This window comes from Pagrus pagrus (assembly GCF_965226575.1).
Source record: "Pagrus pagrus genome assembly, chromosome: 9".
Classification (NCBI taxonomy): Eukaryota; Metazoa; Chordata; class Actinopteri; order Spariformes; family Sparidae; genus Pagrus; species Pagrus pagrus.
This window is the reverse complement of record NC_140193.1, coordinates 12,218,547-12,239,644: the sequence shown is the minus strand read 5'-3', so window position 1 is coordinate 12,239,644 and position 21,098 is coordinate 12,218,547. Positions and strand designations below refer to the sequence as shown.

Sequence of the window (21,098 nt, the reverse complement as noted above, 5' to 3'; positions counted from 1 at the left end):
CAAGATTTTAGATTCCAGTCGAGGGAACATTTCCTCGCAGCCTTATCACGTTTTCTGTCTGATTGCCACATTACAGCCACATTCCTCGACACATCTCTCATTACTGCTGGGAGACAATGCTCTGGATGCACTGCATAGCGAGAGCAACAGGGCTCTCCATTCCTCTCCCATTGAGCTCGGGTTATGAAACCTCACACTGCTGCAGCCTGTGGGCGGCTGGGCTTCACCAGGACTACGGCAACAAGGGGATCGCAGACAGGTGACCCGCTCAGTCTACACAGTGTGTCTCTCCTCCTCTCTCAGCTCAGTTTAATTACACCTCAGTGGGATCACAGGATGCTCGAGTCACATCTGGGAACATCACAGGCACAACTGGTGAGGACGGCAAAGCAATCAATAGACAACAATGAGCATGAGCCAGTAGTGTCATCAGCAACCCACAGCAAAAGAAAAACTTGGAGTCTACTTCCAAGTTTATTCCTCATCGTTGTTGCCAAACAATCTCTGCTGCAATCAGCCTCGCTGCGTGAATATTCAGAGCACAGTGTGCAAGTGTGCATCTATGTAACCGTGCAGCAGCTGGAGACCAGTGCAGGCAGCATGCTGAACACGCTGTTCCCCATCTCCGGATATCAGACATAAACAGAAGGGACTCTGTCCGCACGATGGTCCTCCAGAACCACAGTCTGCTGCTGCTCCGTGGGAACCGATCTTAAAGTTGTGTTTTGTGCATGCCCAATTGAAAATTGGCTCGTAAAATCGTAAAACTGCGGGATGTGGGTGTTTTTGTGAAACATTTAAACATAGTTTCTCAGAGAGAGGCGCTGACACATTCACTGCATGTAACGGGAAAGTGACCAACCTTAACAGGAGAGCTCCTGGTGGCGACGGGCAGCTCTCTAATCGCACTGCCCGGGGGAGAAGCGGATATCCCGGCTGCGTACCCCTGCAGCGAGCCCCCGGCGAGGGACTGCCTGCCGCCTGCTCCCACTCCTCCTCCTCCTCCTCCTCCGCTCCCTCGCTGGGGCCGCTGCTTGATACCGTCCAGGAGGCGAACCAGGAGGATGTTAGCCGGCAGGTCGTCCACCCCGCAGTCCACCAGAATGCGGCACTCCGGGCAGCGGAGCTCGTTCCGGGAGCTGAGGATGTTTTCCAGGCAGCGGCGGCAGAAGGTGTGCTGGCACGGCAGCACCTTGGCCGTGGTGTCCAGGCGCTCCAGGCACACCGAGCACTCCAGCAGATCCAGCAGCGACGAAGACTCGTCCATGTCGGCGGAGAGGGTGAGCATCTGGGCTTCAGTGTCCGTGGGGACGCCGCGGCGACTGGTTCGTGTACCGGAGAAATGAACCGGGGGCGCAGAACATTCTGGGAGGCAGCCAGCGGGACGCGCCACGACCGAGTCCCCCCGCGCAGAGCACTTATCACCGGCGTGTTGTTGAAGCTCTCCTCCGCTGATCCGTACCTCTCTCCGTCTCCCTCAACGTGTTTCTGTTTCTCCCTTTCTCTCTCTCGCTCTCTCTCTCTCCCCCCTCTCTCCAGCAGCTGAGCAGAAAGCAGTGAGGTCACGCTCTCATCATCATCATCATCCGCGCGCCGATCAGAAATGCGGGGCGCGCTCACGCACCACAGACAGATTGATACAGACGAGGAGAAAGAGAGAGACAACTACACCCAGCAGCTCCACCACCTCCACCACCACCAGCAGCAGGCTCACTTATTATCAGTCTCTCCTCACACCTTCACACCGGAGCTGGTGTCACACCTCTCCAACAAGCCTGAGAGGCTGCTGAGAGGTTTCCTGTCATCTCACCTGCTCTGCGAGTGTTAATTCACAAAGTCCTCAGCTGCGATGCCACGTTTGATCAAGAGCATTAATGTGTGTGCTTCACACGTGGCTCACAGGCTGCAGAACAAACACCAAATCAAACTTTTTCAGGGTTTTTTTGTGGGTTTCTCAAACCTGACAAGCGCAGACATCATCTTTATTACCTCATCCAGTTGGAAAACGGGGCTTTTGGTAAAGAATAATTGGTTTCTGGCGACACCTGGTGGCCATCAGTTGCTCTTGTTTTGTGTTTTTTTTCCTCTAATCTCCCCAGTTTCATTCATTTTTACTGAACATGCTCTGTAGTTTTCCACTATATAGTGTTAACCAGTGTTTAGTGAAGCTGGTTGAACAATCTGACAAAAGCGTACAAAAAAACAATAATTATTCTTGCACCTTCAAGTGAAACAAGATAAAACAAAATACACCCTTTTCAGGTATCATCAGATTAAGTGTGATATGTGCTGGGAATGGTGTTGGATGATTGCTCGGCTGGAGTTGCACAAACTGTTAGATCATGATGTAAATCACATTATTGGCAGCCACAGATCAGATAAAGGTAGAAGCGTTTCCGCAGAATCGTACCTTCAGGATAAATACTGTCATGTGCTACGTGATGGACACAACACAGTCAAAGGGCAAGGAAGTGTGTGTGTGTGTGTGTGTGTGTGTGTGTGTGTGTGTGTGTGTTGTGTCTCAGCCATGACTGCGGGCTTGCTTTGCCTGTCCACCTGTTCAGACCTGCTCCTCTCTCACATTCAGCCCTGGAGGGGTAGCGAGGGAGTGATCGAGCCAAATGTATGTGTGTGTGAGCATGCGTGTGTGTGTGCGCGTGTTTGTGTGTGACATAATGACGCCTTCCTGGGTGAGGGGTGGGCCCACTATTTACCACCCATGACGAAAAGCAGAGGGTGGACTGCTGGTGTACAATGAGAATGAGGGAGTGTGTGTGTGTGTGTGTGTGTGTGTGTGTGTGTGTGTGTGTGTGTGTGTCTGTGTTGTGTGCAGCCTACAGCATTTACATTGATTAGACAGACACTGACAATGTTGTTTACTTCACATGAAAAAGGACCTAAGTCACAGCATTGCAAAGGTTTTTTGTTATATATTGTTGATATTGTGCTATTTACTGCAGTCCGTGTGTGCGGTCGTATGTGTTCGACAGCTACACACAACAAAGCAGCATTAATTAAATCTTTTCTTGTGGTTAGAAATGCAGAATAAATTGTCATAGTAGGACCCAAAATATATTTTTTTAAAACCCAGCCGCCAGAATAAATGTTTGTTTCTGCAAGCCACTTATTTTTATGTTTTTGCAGCTTTAATTTTAAATTTTATGTTTTGACCAAGCTGTGCTTATGGTCTGGTTAGGTATAGGGACAAAAAAGACTTGGTTAGGGTTAGGAAAACATCATGTTGTGGGTTAAAATACCTGCTTTGGTCGCCACAAACACGACTGAAAATTCAGAGGCCTCCTAGTAAACATGCAGTTTTGATTTCACAAATACGGCTGGATATGTCAGAAGGTCCCAGGTTTTGACGCCACAAACATGACTGAAAATTGTGCCGAGGTCTCGCTAAAAACACCTGGTTTTGTTGCCACAAATACAGCCGGAGTTGTCCAGGCTTCCTATCAAAAACATTTTTTTGTCACCACAAACACAGCTGAAAATCTTCCAGAGGTCTCGCTAACAACACCGGGTTTTGTCGCCACAAATACGGCAGGAAATGCCCCAATATCCTGTCAAAAATATCAATTTTTTTTGCCATGAACAGGGCTGAAAATTGTCCTGAAGTTTCCTTAAAATTATGTATAGGTACCACACTTGTGAACATTGAAACTCCACAGTCGCTCATCAAAAATATCCAGTGGTTTGAGAATCTTGAAACACAGTGTTGAACTGTGGTCACTGGCTTAGCTGCTTTCTCGCCTGTAACCACCTCACCATCCCCTCCACCTCCCGATATAAAAGTCAGGTCATGTAACGTGAAAGTGATATGACCCGTTTTGTAGAAATGTCAGTATGTTGCGCAGCCTTTGACATGTACAAATGTGAACGTATCAGTGGTGTTAAGAATCGTTCACAACATCTTCTCCTAGCGACCGGGCTGCAAAAGAGAGAAAGATAAAAGGAGCTTCTTCTCACAACTGGAAAAAAGAAAATCTAAAATCAAGTCAAGGTCAAGTCCTTTGAAATAATTACGGGGTGAAGTAAAGACTTTTTGCTGTGAGACGAAGCTGCCCTTGCATTTCATCTCCAGAGACCTGCCATTTCTTATAGGTCTGTGTGTATCCCTGTGGCTGCAGAGCATTGCAATGCTACAGCAATTCAGCCACTAATGTGTGTGTTGTTGTTGTTGTTGTTGTTGTTGTTGTTGTCGTCAAGCCCTGATTTTGTATGCCTCACTAGCGCAGTGGCCCACAAGTGCTGGCAACGAGCCGAAACTCGTGGTGTCTCTCTCTCTCTTTACCATTCCCACTCACGTCTCATGCCCAGTGCGTTTCATCTGCTTAATACAATTCTCCACAGCCAGTGATTCAGAATTAGAGGGGAACTACAGGGAGAGGCGAACAAAAAATGATTATTGGGTGAAAATCCCCTCAATCCATTTAAGCAGCGTAGTCAGGGGCTCCCTGTTGGATGCGGCGCCGTCAATAACAAACAAAAGGTGGATGCTGCTTAACTAGCAGATGTGTCAATTAGGGATGATAACTAGCATCGCAGGCTCTGTGAGAAGTCACTGAGACTGAGCTATGTCCAATAATCATACATGTAATTAATGCATGTGCACGCCACATGCTGTAATGATGCATGTTGTGTTCACGCCGTACAGGCTGGCATGAGTCAGTGTTACAGGCGACTGATGGACACAGATTATGCATAATTCATATAACATGATAAAATATATAATATATCCAAGTGCTGAAATTATGAGTTTATTTCAAACAGCATGTCCAGTTTTGGGTTTTTTTTGCATGTGAGCACCGACTGTCGCATTACAGCATTCTGCAGGTGCACCTCTGTTTCAATTTTCTCTACTCAGAAAATTTGATATTGCATTTTGTTGGTTCAATTTTCAATTTTATGAGAGAGAAAAGAGATAATTGTGGTTAGGTTTAGGCACAAAATACCTGCTTTGGTCACCACAAACTGCTGGAACAACTGAGTTGCCAGAATATGTAAGCAAAGTGCCTTTTTGCAAAAACAACATTTTTCAACGTTTCAATGTTTTCTCACGTTGCAACTTTATGTTTCTTTAGGTTCAGTTTTCTATTTCTATCTTGTCACAACGCTGTGCTAATGCTGTGGTTAGGTTAAGGCACAAAAACCACTTGGTTAGCGTCAGGAAATCATCTCGCTTTGTCTTAAAATATTGTGTAAATACCATTTTAAATTGCAGCCGTGTGAGCGTGATATGACACGCACATGTCTGTAGCCTATGACGTGTACATGTGGATGTAATTGTGGTTTGCAAAAACGTTGACTGCTAACATTTTATCCTGGTGACTGGGCTGGTTGGAGATATCACAGGGTCTCATTAAAAACACCTAGTTTTGTCTCTACATACACGGCTGGAAATTCACAGAGGTCTCCTTAAAAATATCCAGTTGTGTCACACTTACAAATGTTGAAACACAGTCTCGAACTGGTCACTGGCTTGGCAGCGTCCTCACTCAAGTCCACAAACCATCCTGTTAAGTCAGTTAGACCTTTTCTGTCTTTCCAGTGGGCTTTTAGTGATTTATGCATTTAATTCTGCTGCATACTTTCCTACAGTATTTAGTCTTATTGTTGCAATACTGAAATGTAATTATTTTGTAATTGAATGTTGTCCAGTGGGAAATTCTTGTGATGATAAGCCATGGAAATTAACTTGACCTGACGCTGTTCGTACTTCTACATCGAACTTTCATCGCCTCCTTTATCATCCTCGTTTTTATCAGTAATATCAATAATAACTCTCATTCGTTCCCTTTCCATCATTTCTAAGTAAACACAGGAGCTGTCCCGAGGACTCCTCTGGAGAACGATTAAATCTCGTTTGCCTGAAATGATCAAATATAATGAATAAGCAGTGTGTGTGTGTGTGTGCGCTTCTCTGTGTACCTATACGTACCATACACCTCTCTCTCATCCGCCAATGTCCTTCGTTCATGCAAAAGTAGGTTAGCTGACACGGCAGTTACCATGGCAACCGGCTCTCTGCTTCCTTGTTGAAGAGTAGTTAGAGGATGTGAGCGTGTTCACACAGACAATGTGCATGTGGAGGGACACTGACAGGGCTACTAACAAGGTCACTGAGTCTGTAGTGGGTTCACTTGTACAGCATGTGAGCAATCTCCCAGAACAGTGTTTTTTTTCCCATCATAAAGAAATGGAAAGTTTTAGAGAGCGATGTTTCAACTGAGATTACAGAATATTTTTTATGACCTTTAGTTTTTGAATCTATTGTCTGTGTTTGATCAGGAGGATGAAGTGAATATTAGCTGGTTTTAATGTGAACTGAATCAGACAAAGTGTGTTTATGTGGCGTTATGACGCCCCGTGGTTTAAATGTAGACTTTTTCATTGAGGATCATTTGGTAAATATCAAATATTAGGAGGAAAATATCAGCTATTGCATTTTTTCTTTCTATATTGCATTGGTTTTCATCTCTGAAAAGTGAAAAGCGGTTCAAACATATTTTCAACTTCTCCTCTCAGAGCTCAAGCCTCCTTGGGGCTCATAAAAGCATGAGGAAGTTTGTTTTTAATGATTTTTTTCCCTTCAAATTGAACTTACCCTAACTTCATTATGCCAAGCAGTAAATTAGGCCTCCACTGACTGCTATCTTCTCTGAGCTACAGTACTTTGATGTGCCGCTGAGGGGGGGTTAAAACAGGATAGCCGGTCTGTGACAGCTGCTGCACTTTACTGAATATTTAAACTCAGATCTCAAACATTCATGTTTGTTGACCTTAAGACTCTGTGGAGAATCAAAATACAATCTTCCAGTGATTAAATTTATTCATGGGCCGAGAAAACATGACTCCAAAGCATGTTTGTTTAGCAAAGTTTAATAAAAACAGACCCATAAAATAAACATGAAGGCAGCACACGACCCTGACATCATCATGGTATATATTTGCTTCTTCTCATGAGACTGCCATATTTTCACACATTTCAGATGCAGCCGGTACATGTGAACTGGACATTTTGCCAAGTGATTTACATTTTCACATGCGAGTTACATACAACCATATGAGACTGCTGCATTCGAATTTCAATTCACATATTAAAAAGCCAATTTCACACATGAAATCACATGAAATTGGCTTTTTAATATGTGAATTCCACATTTCCACATTTTATTTGATGTGTAATTTGCTGTTTTAAAGCGAACTAAAGCTTTAACATGTGAAAAATGGACATTCTCACCATTGATTGGCCTTTTAAACATGCAAATGAAAATTTCCACGTGTGAATTTTACATTTGCAGTGATTAGTGATTGGATTTCCACATGTAGGAATAAAACATTGCATATCATATTCCTTTTTCCCAGGTGACCGCGTCCCCGGTTACAAACAAAACTGTGTAGATAGTGAGGTTAGTGAGGCATCTTTTCTACTATCTGATTTATTACATTTCTTTGTTTCTTTTGTGTATCCTACTGTTTAATGCTGAAAGAACCACATCAGGTTATCTGTACTCCTACACACCATTATATGTTATGTTTCCTTATCAAATATCCCTAATCTGATCTTTGTTTGTCCCTTTATACCTCAGCTTGTTTCATTGTATTGTCTCATATATTATACATGTCACATTATCTTAAATCTCCTTATACCCTGTTTCACCTTCTGTGGCGACTGTTGCGTGTGTTTTCGTGTTAAACCATCCATCATAGTAAATACAGGTTTTGCTTAATATGTGTTTTTGTCCGGTGTGTGACAGAGCAGCCATCATTCTCTCAGCAGAACTCATCGCTCTTCTTGTTATCCTCTCCTCATCCTCTCTTTATCCTCTCTTCTCATCTAATCTCTTCTCCTCTCATCCTCCTTTTCAGCCAGGAAGCCCCTGGATCGACATCAATGGGCCTCTGAAGGAACGAGGGGAGACAGAGAGACACGAAGGAGACGACGGAAGAGGACGGAGAAAGAGGGTTGGAAACAGACTTAGAGCGGGGCAGAGAAAGTGAAAGAGGAAAAAACAGAAAGTGACCGAGAAAGACAAAGAAGATGGAGGTAAACAGAGAAAAGAGAAACAGGAACAGTGGGAAAGACAGAGAGACGGAGAGGGGGAGAGTGAGTAATTACAGGACTCCCAGTGTTTTCAAAGCCCCTCTTTTATCTCACCCTTCCTGTGGCTGAGAAAAAGAGAAGCAGCGGAAAGAGGGGGGAGGAGGAGGAGGAGAAGGAGAGGAAGACTAAAGTCCAAGCTTTAGTCCAACTCAGACAACAGGCACCAGTCATCCACATCACACACACACCAGCAGACACACACTCAAACTAATTTATAGCTTCTGTTTCAAAGACCTTTTCTCATCTGAAACAAGATGTGTGCGTGTGTGTGTGTGTGTGTGTGTGTGTGTGTGTGTGTGTGTGTGTGTGTGTGTGTGTGTGTGTATGTGTGTGTGTGTGTGCAGTGGGCCTTATGTTAAGTACTGTAACGTTGACGGTGGTAATATCGCCAATAAATACAGAAATATATCCAACTTTTCTGTCTCAATCTGTGAACATTGTGCTTGTTTATTTCTATATGTTTTATGTATGTCTATAGCTGACACGTAAACTGAGTGTTTTTAACCAAATAAAAAACAAAAAACAAATTACAGTAGAAGCTGAAACTGTAGTGGTAGTACTAGTAGAAATAGAGAGTGTAACGTAAAGATATTGTGTTGAGATATTACTTTTATTGGTAAAAGGGAAAGTCATCCATACAAATAGGCCTGGTACTGAAGTGAAAGTCTTAAAGTGTCTGATATTAAATATACTAAAGTGTCAACGGTAGTTTGTGGGCAATAAACATACTTAAATATTAAATTTAAAAGTAAAAGTTAATTCTACATATTTGTATAAACTCATTGATCTAGGTTTCACAGTTATTGGATCAGATATTCAGCATTTTTCTAATGATCAGAATCAGTGTTTTATATTATGAGATTGCATTTAAAATACATTCAGGAATACTAATAATAACTAATAATCAAAGTATACAAATAAAGGCTGTGGACTGAAAAGAAAGCCTACGATATTTATATACTCGATACTCAATACTCAAGTTAAGTACAAGTAGCCTACTTCAAAATTGTGCAGTACAGTACTTGAGTAAATGTACTTAGTTACATTCCACCCCTGGAAGTAAAAGTAGAGGTAGTCGTAGTGACAATATCAGTAATTAATAGCAATATGTGCAGTAGTAGTGATGGTAGCTGTTAGTAAATGTGGATTCTGTAAACTTGTGATGAACATTTTTTCACTCTTTTATAATTAATGATTGAGAAGATTATTGGCAGATTAATCAATTATGAAAATAACTGTTAGTTGCAATCTTAATATGTAAATCTACATATACTGTAGATTATGTAGCTATGTACATATTGAGAGAGTACTACGAGCAACATACAATATATAAAAATATAAAATAAAAACACAGCTGTCCTTACAAAAGAGGTTTATTCAAGTGTGCTAATGGTACACTTCTTTAAAACAGAAATGTACTTAACAAAGTTATACTTAAGGATACTTAAAGAAAAGTCTGTGTGTTTGTACTTATACTTATATTAGTACTTAATCTTGTGATCAAGACATAGGCCTACTTAAGAAGAGTATATGTAAGTGTTGTTGCCTTATACAGACAGTTTCTAGCTTTAAAGAGCGTATTCATACTGTGGGTTTGATGGTTTCTGATCTGAACTGGGATGTCAAGTTTAGTTTTCACTGTTGCGTTCCAACATTTTGGCATCTAATACAAAGATCTATTTGTTTGAAAAGTTTGGTTTATACGTTCTTAATCCTGAGGATGTCGTGAAATTTTTATAGGCATAGTTAACTGGCACTAAAGAGTCGACTTCTACTTTAAAGGCGCACTATGTAGTTTTAATCAGAAGAGGAAGATCTTCATTGAAACTAAATAAACAAACTCCCTTGGTGTCATTACTGTATAAACTGAAAGCACAACACAATTTCATACTGTTTTGCTTATATGTGGCGGACCCTGCCACCTTTGTAGCTTCAAACAGTGTTCTGGGGACCTAAACAGCTTGTTTATTGAAAAATAAATATTTCTGAGTTAGGGTTAAGGTTAAAAACCACATAGTGCCCCTTTAAAGAACAGTTAAAGGTATATTTCAAGTATAAAACCTAAATAATTTCCAGTGTGTCAGTGAACGCAACCTGCCACTGATTTCTTTCTGATGATCACTGACTTGAGTCTGCTGCCACTGCACCTCTGCTCCCACTAGATGGCGCAGTTGAGTCGTAGCCTGCAGCGTGTTAATTGCCCCCGCAGTGTGGAGGAGAGTCTACCTGAGCCACGTTAATCCGTCTTCTCATTCAGGGCGGAGAAAAGCTTGACACTTTTTTTCCTCATCAAGGAGGAGCCTGAAGACACACCGACATGCTCCAAAGTGGAGGCTGAGGCACAACTCAAACCGTGTGGAGTAAAAAGTCGTCAGACAGTACACCTCGGCGATGCTTATCCGACACCACGCCACAGATTGATCACCGATCAGCAGGAGCGATCAGCCGCCAGCAGGACCCGCAGTGCAGCGCGCCCCCCTCTCGAGCTCCAGGTAAGACGGTGTGTCTGAGCAGCTCCGCTCTCAGGAATGCGCGGACGGATTGCTGCAAGACTTCGGGGGGAAATTCCTGAGCAACACTTATTGTGGCAAACAAACGTGCTTTTATGTCATTTTTCACTTCTAAGAAACAAAAGCAGCGGTTGTTAGTCTTCCTGAAACAGGACTTGGAGACTTTAAGGCAGACACACTGCAGATGCATGTCTTAGAAGAACAATCAAAGCATCTGTTTAAGGTTATATTTGCGGTTTTGGGTTAAAAAATATGCTGTTTAGGTGACATCTCATTTCACTAACTGACCACTGTGTGACATCTCAGGCAACACAATGCAGATGTTTGTTTTCAAGTGCACGAGATTGGAGGGAATATATCTCCCAAGCTGATTGTTTGTCTACCTACATTAAATACACTTTTGAGCACAGTGTGCATGTTACAAGCAAAACCTCAAATACATTCTGAAGTATGTAAAGGTACGTGTTGGTGCAAAGGTTGTAGCCCAAGGTGGAAGACAGATGTGATTGCTTCTCACATCACTTGCCTCACAGTTTAGGCCTGAATTGCTTCTTGACAGGGCTCTCGAACAACACAGATTCACTTCTCGTGAAACCACGCTGTAGCAACAGGGTTCAGATAATTAAATTCTTCGTCATAAATCATTTTAATGCTGCAAAATAAGCCGTATCTCTCCCACAGTGTTGGGGATGTGCCTCTCAGACTGTATTTTTAGCCGTTTGTTCGAGAAACTGTGCGTTTATGACCTCGCACACCTTTCTCCCCTGTCTGCATAATTGTTTTTTTTGGTGCCGCCTGACTGTCCCGGGCCCCGGGGCCCCCGGGGGAAGTCCTGCCCGCAGACAGGCAGCCCGGCCCGGCTGGGGACATGCCGGGTCCTGCCGCGCCTCTGAAGTCTGCTGGCTGGCTTTGAACTATAGCTGCTGGAGGTGGAAATCAATCCGTCTCTATCTCCCCCCCTCCTCTCTCCCTTTTACTCTTTCCCTCTTTCTATCTCTCTATCTTCCTTCCCTCTCTCCCCCCTGCAGCCCCCAGCGCAGCGCGTCTCCTCTGCCATCGAATCTTTTAATGTTCCCAGGTAGAAAGGCAAAGGAGACACGGAGAAGAAACAGGGGAGGGAGTGTAAGTCATCTTCAAAAGGAGTTCTTGAGGATTAAAGGGATGAAGGCAAAAAAACTAACAAAGCCAGCGCCTGTAGTCATGATCATCCTATACTAGACTCAAGTGAATAGACAATTTGTGTACTTACTCATCGCTCTGACGCTTAATGCTCCTCGGTGCTCGAATTCACACAATGACCCTATTTATTTTATGAGTGATATCATAGAAAGAAAAAAGGATTGTTGTGTGTGTGTGTTGTTTTTTTTTCTTGGGAAAGCTATTGTTGAGATTTATGCCGCAGCTGATTTCAATCCACACAGCATATCCATTTCCCCAAATCCGAATTTATAGAGCTCAGGAGGCCTGTTAGGGCTGAACGTTGCATAATGCTTCACACATCTAAGACTATATTGTACCAAACACATAAGAAGGAGTTTACATATGGAAGTGAAGTTATTCAGCTCATTAGGTTTCTACTTTTAATTTATGACGCAGCGGTTTGTGGAGGCTTTTATCCAAACTCCAGCACCGTCTGCAGTGACGACAGTAATCCCTTATGTTTTGTATAATGTATAGGATTGTAATAATCATCTTTAAGAATGTAAGATATTGAGATTTATAGGGTTATAAACCAGTCCAGTGGAAGATAAATCCAAAAGGAAATCCAATTTTAGTGTCAACTTCATCCCTACAGGGATATTGACATTTATTGTAAGGGTTTTTATTACATCTGGAAAAAGTACAAATGACTTCACTGGAGTACGTCTTCCTCAGTAGTTCTTAAATCAGACTCAATATAAAAGTAATAAAACAAAAACAGCTCACAAAACAGGCATTGTTGTTTTTAATGGAAAACAAATTGTTGCATTAAAATGCAAAAAGCGACTATTGTTGTAGTTTTTCTAGCGATGCAGAAATAGACATGAAGTATTGATAATCTATTCGTAGTTAAGTGTCTTTAAAGGAGCCCTGTGGAGGTTTCTTGTGAACAAAGTTTGTGTTTACGTTCAGTGTGTCTTCCTGAAACACGTCACGTTAATCTTTGACATCTAACTGACGTGTTGAATGCATTCCTGTCAAAGGAAAGTTGGTCTGAAAAGTTTGAAACTTGCATTGTTTACATCAGTTTTTACTTCCTGGTGGTCTTCACCTTCCCTGCCTCTGTTGGTATATTGATTTGTTTGTTGGTGCTTTCTGGCTACCTATAGATTAGTGGCAGACATGTATATACAGCCATCTGCATGCATGTGCATCCTCAAGATTACAAAAAGCACTGGGCAAGAAGCGTTAATGTGTTTTATTTTGTAAGGTTTATCAGTGAGATCTTACCTTTGTATCTGTATGCTGAGAATCTGCATGTGGCAGGTGGTACAAACCAATGCATACTGTTCTTTAAAGAGCAAACAAAAGTCTTCTTCAGACAATATCCTACTTACTGTGTCCTAAATAACTTGCCTGCCTCACTAATAATTGCTGAACGACTCAGAGTCACCAGGACAGACAACTCTGAATAAGTCAGTGGATCTTCGGGACACCCCGAGGGGCTTCCAGGAGGTCTTCAGCAAAATGCGAAGTAGCTGCATTTCATTATGTTTTAATTTACATGCTCTAATCTCCAGCAAGGCAACATAAAAAGAAAAAAAAATACGTTTTTAATCTTAGGTTTCACTCTCACCGCTATTATTTCCCCACGAGCAGTGCAGACGGTTTAAGAAACCAATACTAAATCAGCGGTTGAAGCCTCTCCATTGAGCCCCAAGGAGCACGTTTTAATCAAATTGAGGTTTGTGGTCTAATTTGTGTCGACTTAAGAGTCCTCCTAATGGGAACCTACTTCAGTTAGTCATCAGATTTAATCTATTTTGTGGAAAAACAGAAATACAAAGCGAGGTATTTAAGAAAACCTATTTGATATAATGCACAAAATTATTAGTTATTAAGACAAAGCTAAAACAGATTGTTGTGTGGGAGTGGGTGCTTTAAAGTAGCAGCTTTTGCACGTCATGGCAGGTTTTAATCCCACGATGTGGTGTGTTTTGAGACAGTTGGTAGGTGGGAAGTCGGTGAGGGATCGTGTTGTTGGGCACCTGTACAGTTGGGTGCTGAATCTGCTGTGATGGTGCGGTCCGAACTCCTCATGTTAGCAGAAAATACGTTTTACTAGAAGAAGTCAAAGATGCTTCTGTTGGTTTTGTAACTTTCAACCCACTAAGTAACGTACTTAAATTCTTTAAGTCGTCATTTTTTCAAAGCGCTGTGAGGATGAAGTTTCCTTCAGCCTCACAGCCACATCCATTCATCAAGCCAAGCTGCAGCTCAGACTAGAATTAGCCCAACCCAGTCACCAGGATAAAACGTTGGCAGTTAATGTTTCTGTAAACCACTGATACATTCGTATGTGTCACAGGCCCGCGTACCATATCTGTCCATATGACATGTCTGTGGCATGACTTTCGTATGGAGACGTGGAGGGTCTGGTGTTGGAGTTACAGGCGAGAATGCTGCCAAGCCAGCGATCGCAGCTCAACACTGCGTTTCCACATTTGTAAATGTGAAACCACTGGATATTTTTAGGAAAACCTCAGGACAATATCCAGCTGTGATTGTGCCGACCAAAGCAGCAATTTTAAGCCAAAGACATGATCTTTTCCTAACCCTAACCAAGTGTTGTCTGTGCCTAAACCCAACCAAACCGTAAGTATGGCGTTGTTTTAACGTATCTATGACATGCAGAAACGTGCGTTGCCAACATTTATTGTCTTTTTCTGGTGATTGGGTTATACACCCGCTAGAAACACTCTGAATACTGAAGAATACTCCACAGTAGGTGAAATGCTGACAACAAGCAGAAATGAACAATACTGATACAACACTGAGTTATTTCTACTAACTGTCTTTGAGTTAGGTCATTTGACAGTGTAGAAACTTGGGGTTGGCAGTACCACGGAGTTTGGTTTCAATTCGATACCAAGTAACACCTAAGATCACCAACGTTAGGGGTCGACCGATGTGGCTTTTTCAGGGCTGATACTGATACAGATTATTAGAAATCAAGGAAACCGATAATCAATATTTGGAACTACTATTCATTCATGAGTTTCTTTACTTCTTTGCTTATTTCCTTCTACCTTCCTCTCATTACATTTATTTCATACATTTAATTACTACTTACCCTGCAGATTCAGATCATTCAGTGTTTGTAGGCTGTTAATTGTGACGTGTTACCGAACAGATAGTGTTGTGGGCGGCACATTGTGTGAGAGGAAGTTGCATCAGAGCCAAAGTAGCACATTTTTAATACGTTTATTTTCTCGGCAATCTGATGGAAAAGTCACCGATATCAATAATCGGAAAATGCTGAATATCAGCCCTGATAGTCGGCCAGGGTGATGATCCATCTACCCCTCAGCGATATCGATTTTTCTTGTGTCGACACGAGGCATTTCTTTTCACTATTCTCTGCTAAATACTTGAATACACGGCGAGTTAAAACACAAGACAGTTTTAAATGATAAAAGAAGAAATGCAGAGTTGCAGATATTGCAGAATATTTCCTTGCCAAACATTTTTTTGGTATCAATGCGTGTTGACGCTTGTATCAACACTTAAAAACAAGGGAAACAGGAAACGCCATAAGAGGTTCCCTTTTGCCAAAACACATGCAACTTTTTTTTTTTCCCAGTTGATGGTTTCTTCTGCGATCCCTTTATTGTAGGTTATTTAGAAGGGAAACAGTAACGTGGCTGGTTGCAGATTAGGCTTCCCACCTACAGCCGCTGCAAAACAAACAGAGACAGAGACAGGGAGAGAGATGTTCTGCCCCAGCGGAGCTAAAGAAGGGAACAAGGGATCAGGGAGAGGAGACGATGAAAGACAGATCACCGGCAGGCACTGAATCAAAGAGTTTACAGACTGACTGGAGCTGGGATAGGTGTGTGTGTTATGAGTGTGTGTGTGTGTGTGCGTGCGTGTGTGTGTGCACTTGTGACTTCTTTTCATGTGCTCTAAGAGTTTGTTTTTCCTGCGTACCGAGTGGGAAGCTGACAGTAAGTCTGTAATTAAAGCAATCAAAAGATGAAGAGAGATGAAGAGACGTCGCACACACACGTGCACACGCAGAAACGCACGTTTCATGCTGTGCTCTGGTCATGTATGTAATTTTTTTTTTCTGCTCCGTGGAAGATCTGCACATTATTTAAGGAATTAAGTCTTTCCATGAGGTCTTTTCTGGAAAACGTTTGAGACACCAGCTCTTTGTGCGTCCCACTTCCAGTAGTTTTCTCGTCTGATTTGTTGGTGGAAATTCAAGTTGCTGCAAAGCAATGTTTTGACACTCCTGTGAAAACAAAGTTCACACTGATAAACCACGACACTGCAGTTGGACGGGATCGGGGTAAATAGATTTTTTAAGTCAGTCAGCAGACGAGAGCCAGCTGTTGTCTGAGGTTTGCGTCTGTCTCCGAAGCTGGAAATCACTTTAATCATGGGTTTATTTTCACATCAAACTCAGACGGTCATCATGTTGCAAATTAGACTTATCTGTGTACGGCTCATTTAGTTTGTGATATCTGAGCCTTGATGGCTACTTTGTTCAGTCAGTTTGACTTCCTTGAGCGCTGATAAAGACTTGGAGAACGGGAAGGAACATCTGCAAATATGAAGAAACGTGAGCACGCTGGTTAATTGCAGCTATAGTGCTTTTTCCCCAATCAGTGCGTTCTGTTTAGAGAAGTTTTGAGACACCCTCATGGTCTGATTCACCTGAATGTGAAAGCGGTTGGTCTACTTGACTGACAGCGCTGCTGCCATCCCCTCTATTTACCCTCAGACTGCACCCAAATCATCGAAAGGAGACAAAATGCCAGCAGCACATTCCTCCGTCATAATTCACCCACGAAAAAAAAAGACAGACAGGGGCACTTAAAAGTGGATTGACAGTGGAATGACCAAATTCTTGAACACACACTTGGAAACATTATTGAAACTCAGAGCAGAAAATGTAGAAATAGTTGAGCTGATGTGTGTTTTGGTGCTTTTCAGGTAGATTATTAGAAGCACAGGTATGATACAGCTGCAGAACGGTTAATAACATGGCTCAGATTTCTTTTCATGATGATTATGACATGAATTTCTCTGTTACTAACTCATGGATATAATCAATCACAGCTGTATTTGTTAAAGTGTAAAAACCTGACATGAAACATAACAAAGTAGACTGAACAAGAGGCACAATCATCCAGTGTAAAGATAAAAACACGATGTCTTGTCAGAGTGAGTTTTTTCACCAGAGCTGGTGGAGGTTTAAATGACAGACTGCAGGAACTTGATAGCGGGGAAGTCCACACTGTTACTGGTTCATGTTTAAAGTTTTATCACCTGTGAGAGTTCATATTCAGATCATAAATATTAAACTTTAATAACATCAAACACAACCACCAGAATTAATGTTGGTGATATGTTGAACATTTTCAAACTTTCACCTCACGATTAAAATAGTTCCCGATACTGGAACGTACATACACTTGACCTTACACTTGTTTAATGGCATCACTGCGTAAATAAAGGATAAATAAACGGTAGGCACCTTGTCTTCCTGTCGTTCTTAAGTTTTGATTCCAGACTTAATTGATCCCTCACCGGGTAAATTCACTAAAATTCACTCACGTAGAGTCATGGTGATGTTTCTTCCCCTTCAGATGTAGGACTGCAGGTTATTGAACCAGCTAGCTTTGAGAGGATATTCATGATTATCCCGTTAATGGAAGTTCACCACGATCAACTTATCATCATCCTTGGTTGTGATCGTATGGTCAGGTTAGGTTTAGGCATAAAAAACACTTTTAGGAAATCATGTTTTGGCGATTCTGCCGCTTCCAACTATCCAGTGTTGTTGCCACTAACATAGCTGGAAGTTGTCCCGATGTCTAGCCAGTGGTTTCATGCTTACTGTTGTTTAAATGCTGCCATCTTGATTAGCTTTAACGCCACCACCTCTTCTTGTGTCAGAAGCTCGATGATTATGAGTGCAATATACTTGCTGCTTGGTTGTCTGGAAGGATGTGGGGTGCTGTGTGTCAGAGTCGGAAGCATGTGTTTGAGATCCTGCTTGAATTTGGCAGGTTGAGAACTTGGATCTGTAAAAGGATCAAATAATCAGCTTTTTAAGGGGCAGAAGACATCATTGATTAACTCTGGTATTTGTTTATGGCCTGGAAGAAAGGGGATTATGTGATGAAGTGTGTGAGTATGTTTCTTGCCAAAGTGATATGAGACAGTGTTCGTGATCAAAGCCATCAAATATTGTCAGGATCATCAGCCACCAGCAGCTTCAGCCAAACAATATTAGTATAAGCACAGAGGAGGTTGCTTGAAAGGGAAAAAAAATGAGTAAGAGAAAAAAGAGAAAGATTTCAATGGAAAACAGATTTTCCTTTTATACGACGAGATCCCTGGAACCCCACGCTGCTGATTTAATTGTCTTCAGAAATTAAGTGCTGTGGAAGCGCCCACAAACCGTCCTCTAACCACTTTGTTCATCTCCCTCATTGATTTGCTCGTTGGCCGAGTTCCCTCGCCACTGATTGGCCCATTACTTAATCGGGCAGGAAGTCATTATCAACTGGTGTAATGAATATCCTTTACGGGGTTAAACACAGATGGTGAAAAGCCGTTTCCCACACGATCCGTCGATAACGACATTAAGAAAGACACAGGACAGTGCAGAGGAAGAGACTTATTTGGGATGCCTCTTAATATGATTAATTAGTTGAACGTTAAGCCGAAGAGACAGAAAGAGCTAAGTTTAACAATGTTACCAGTGTGGTATCTGTTACATGTTCCAGTAAAAGTTAACAGCAACAAAGTGCCAAAGTTGGCGTCGGTAAAGTCTGTTTGAGGTTTGCTTCTGGTTTGTTGCATTACGTTTGAGTCCCAGAGCTGAAGAGCAGATTTTCCAAAATCCAAACAAAGACGCTGTCCTTAAAATTGAGCTTCCACGTACATGAAGAAGTAGGCTAATGTCTGTTTTGGGGATTTGACACCTAGTGGCTCATTCACATGTCGGCCACTTTGAAAACACATACAAAAGATCTAAGAAACTGGATTTATCACTTTCAGACAGCTGTTTTGTTTTTTTTTATCTGGAACCGGCTGGGTTTACAGTAACTGGGTTTCTGGATTCATCTTCAAGGCTCGGTTGAGCGTTTCATTGGACTTGTTGCATGCTGCTGTATTGGCGACTACCAGGTTGGAAGCACTGGGATATCTTTAATCTTCCAATTATTAAACTGCAAGCCCTCTTGAGGCCAAAGGCAGAGTTAGTAATGATAAAGACCGCAGCGGGAAAAGGGGAGATATTGACCCACCATAGACTGATAATGCAGTAAGAATCTACTGCTTATTAATGTCCAGAGCATATTTGTCAGTATGACTGAAGACAAGCTGAATTCACATGAGAAAACAGCTGATGATCTTTGCTGTTCTGAGCACAGACTGTACAAATATGGACAGAGCTCTTCAGGTCTGAAAAGTGAAGCCAATGCAGAAATGCCTTATAGCTGTACTCTTTTTAATGGCCAGCAGGGGGCGACTCCACTGACCCTACCTATTGACCATAAAGCAGGGTATGCTTTAGGGTGTGGCTGTGTTCCCAGCTCCCCAGCTCCAGTCTTTTGTCCAAATATGGTCACTTCTGGCTCCACAAAAGCACGATGGCGACGGCCATAATGCTTAGCGTAAAACTTGAGGCTTCAGAACAGGAGCCCACAAACCAATGGGTGACGTCGAGGTGGGTTTTGTTAACCGAGACCCTGTCGCTTGATCGGTGGACTTGAACGCTCTGTTTATAGAAATTAACAAACAATTTGCTGACACATTAACGTCTAAAGCTTTACTTTAAAGAATACAAACACAAGGATGTAGTTATGGGGCGATGCCAGATCCGACTGCCAAAAAACAAAAGAGGGTAGAGGTAACAGGGGTTCCTGTCTCCTCACTGTGTGTGTTGGTAGAAGCTGATCTATGGGAATTTCCGTTTGCCGACCCCTCCCTTCACCTACAGGGTATAACGCATCCATATAATGACTTTTAGCTCAGTCTATCACACTTGGCTGTCACATTTAGCTGCAGTCCATATCAGTGCAGACTTAATCCTGCTTTGAACTTTCCTGCTGGATTCTTAATGATATTAAGGCATTATACTTGTCACTGTGGGCCGGGGAGCTTTGATGAGAGATGTCTTCTTTTAGGGCTCATTGAATCGCATTGTATGAATTTTTGAGGTCAGTGGGTTTGTTATTGCGCATTTTTAAATGAAGCAGAGTAAATTGTCTTGCCATAGTTATGTGGAATTTCATATTGTATTTCCTCTGCTGACAAAAGAAAAGCAATCAAATGAAACCAAATGAGAAACAGAGCTGAAGACAGAGCTAATGAAGGGAGGCGGGGGGGGACGGAGGTTGTTGACAAGTTATTAAGCCGAGAAAAAAAAAAACCTCATTCGTCCAGAAAAATAGCAGCCGAAATTCACACGCTCGTACTGGGAGCTGCCCGATGTGATCGCTGCGTCACACTGGTGCCACGGGGAGCTGCACAGGCTCTACCTGTTAATGACACAGGTAAAGACAGAAGGGTTATTTATCAGAGATTATGTGGTCGTTAGAAGATTTATACCCTCGGGGGGCAAAAGACTTGGGCTGACTTTCATCTCAGACCTGCCCCGACAGAGAGCGAGCGAGGGCTGGAGACACCGAGAGAGGCGAGGAAGAGGTAGAACAGAGTGTCAGGAGACACACAGTCTTCAAACACAGAGGTGTGTGTGTGTGTGTATGTGTATATGTGTGTGTGCATGTGTGTGTGTGCATCACTTTAACCCCATAATGAGTAGCCTTGAGGGGGTCCACAACCATTTGGCAGTTCTTCATTTCCTGATTTGAAAAAAAGTGCTATCTACCCTTTCATCTCTTCAGCAGCAACACACAAGTCTACACATACACACACACACATGCATACACCCACGCGCACAAACACAGACAGACACACACATACACACACACATGCATACACCCACGCGCACAAACACAGACACACTCACACACCAGTTGTGGTCTTACCACAAGGACTTGTGCAATTAAGCCTATTTTGCCCTCAGAAGCTAACTCTGCACGTATTTATCGGTCATATATCTATGTGTTAATGTGTGTGTGCGTGTGTGTGTGTGTTTGTGTAAGCTGTAATTATAAGTGAGATCAAACCCCTGGGGGGTCGGGGAATTAGCCATCATTGAAGATCAGAAGGTTTTTCACTCAAGTCTGCGACAAGGAAGAGTGAAATCAGAGGTTTGGAGCCAGACAGACGGATTGTGACCTGAGATAGCAGAT

The 21,098-nt window shown here is 42.5% G+C and overlaps 2 protein-coding genes across 4 annotated transcripts in view; one reads left to right on the top strand and one right to left on the bottom strand.

The window, feature by feature from the left end:
• LOC311263031 (E3 ubiquitin-protein ligase SH3RF3-like) overlaps positions 1–1,519 on the bottom strand; it is a 113,743-nt gene extending 112,224 nt beyond the window's left edge. For all 3 annotated transcript variants that reach the window (XM_084362874.1, XM_084362876.1, XM_084362875.1), the window contains exon 1: positions 863–1,519. In XM_084362874.1, coding sequence (XP_084219000.1) covers positions 863–1,288 — 426 coding nt within the window. In that variant the 5' untranslated portion in view covers positions 1,289–1,519. The remainder of the gene's footprint in view (positions 1–862) is intronic.
• An 8,885-nt stretch (positions 1,520–10,404) lies between these two features.
• The window catches only part of edar (ectodysplasin A receptor), a 41,825-nt gene continuing 31,131 nt past the window's right edge, over positions 10,405–21,098 (top strand). Inside the window, exon 1 of the mRNA XM_084362287.1 lies at positions 10,405–10,602. The gene's annotated coding sequence lies outside the window, so the exon portion shown is untranslated. The remainder of the gene's footprint in view (positions 10,603–21,098) is intronic.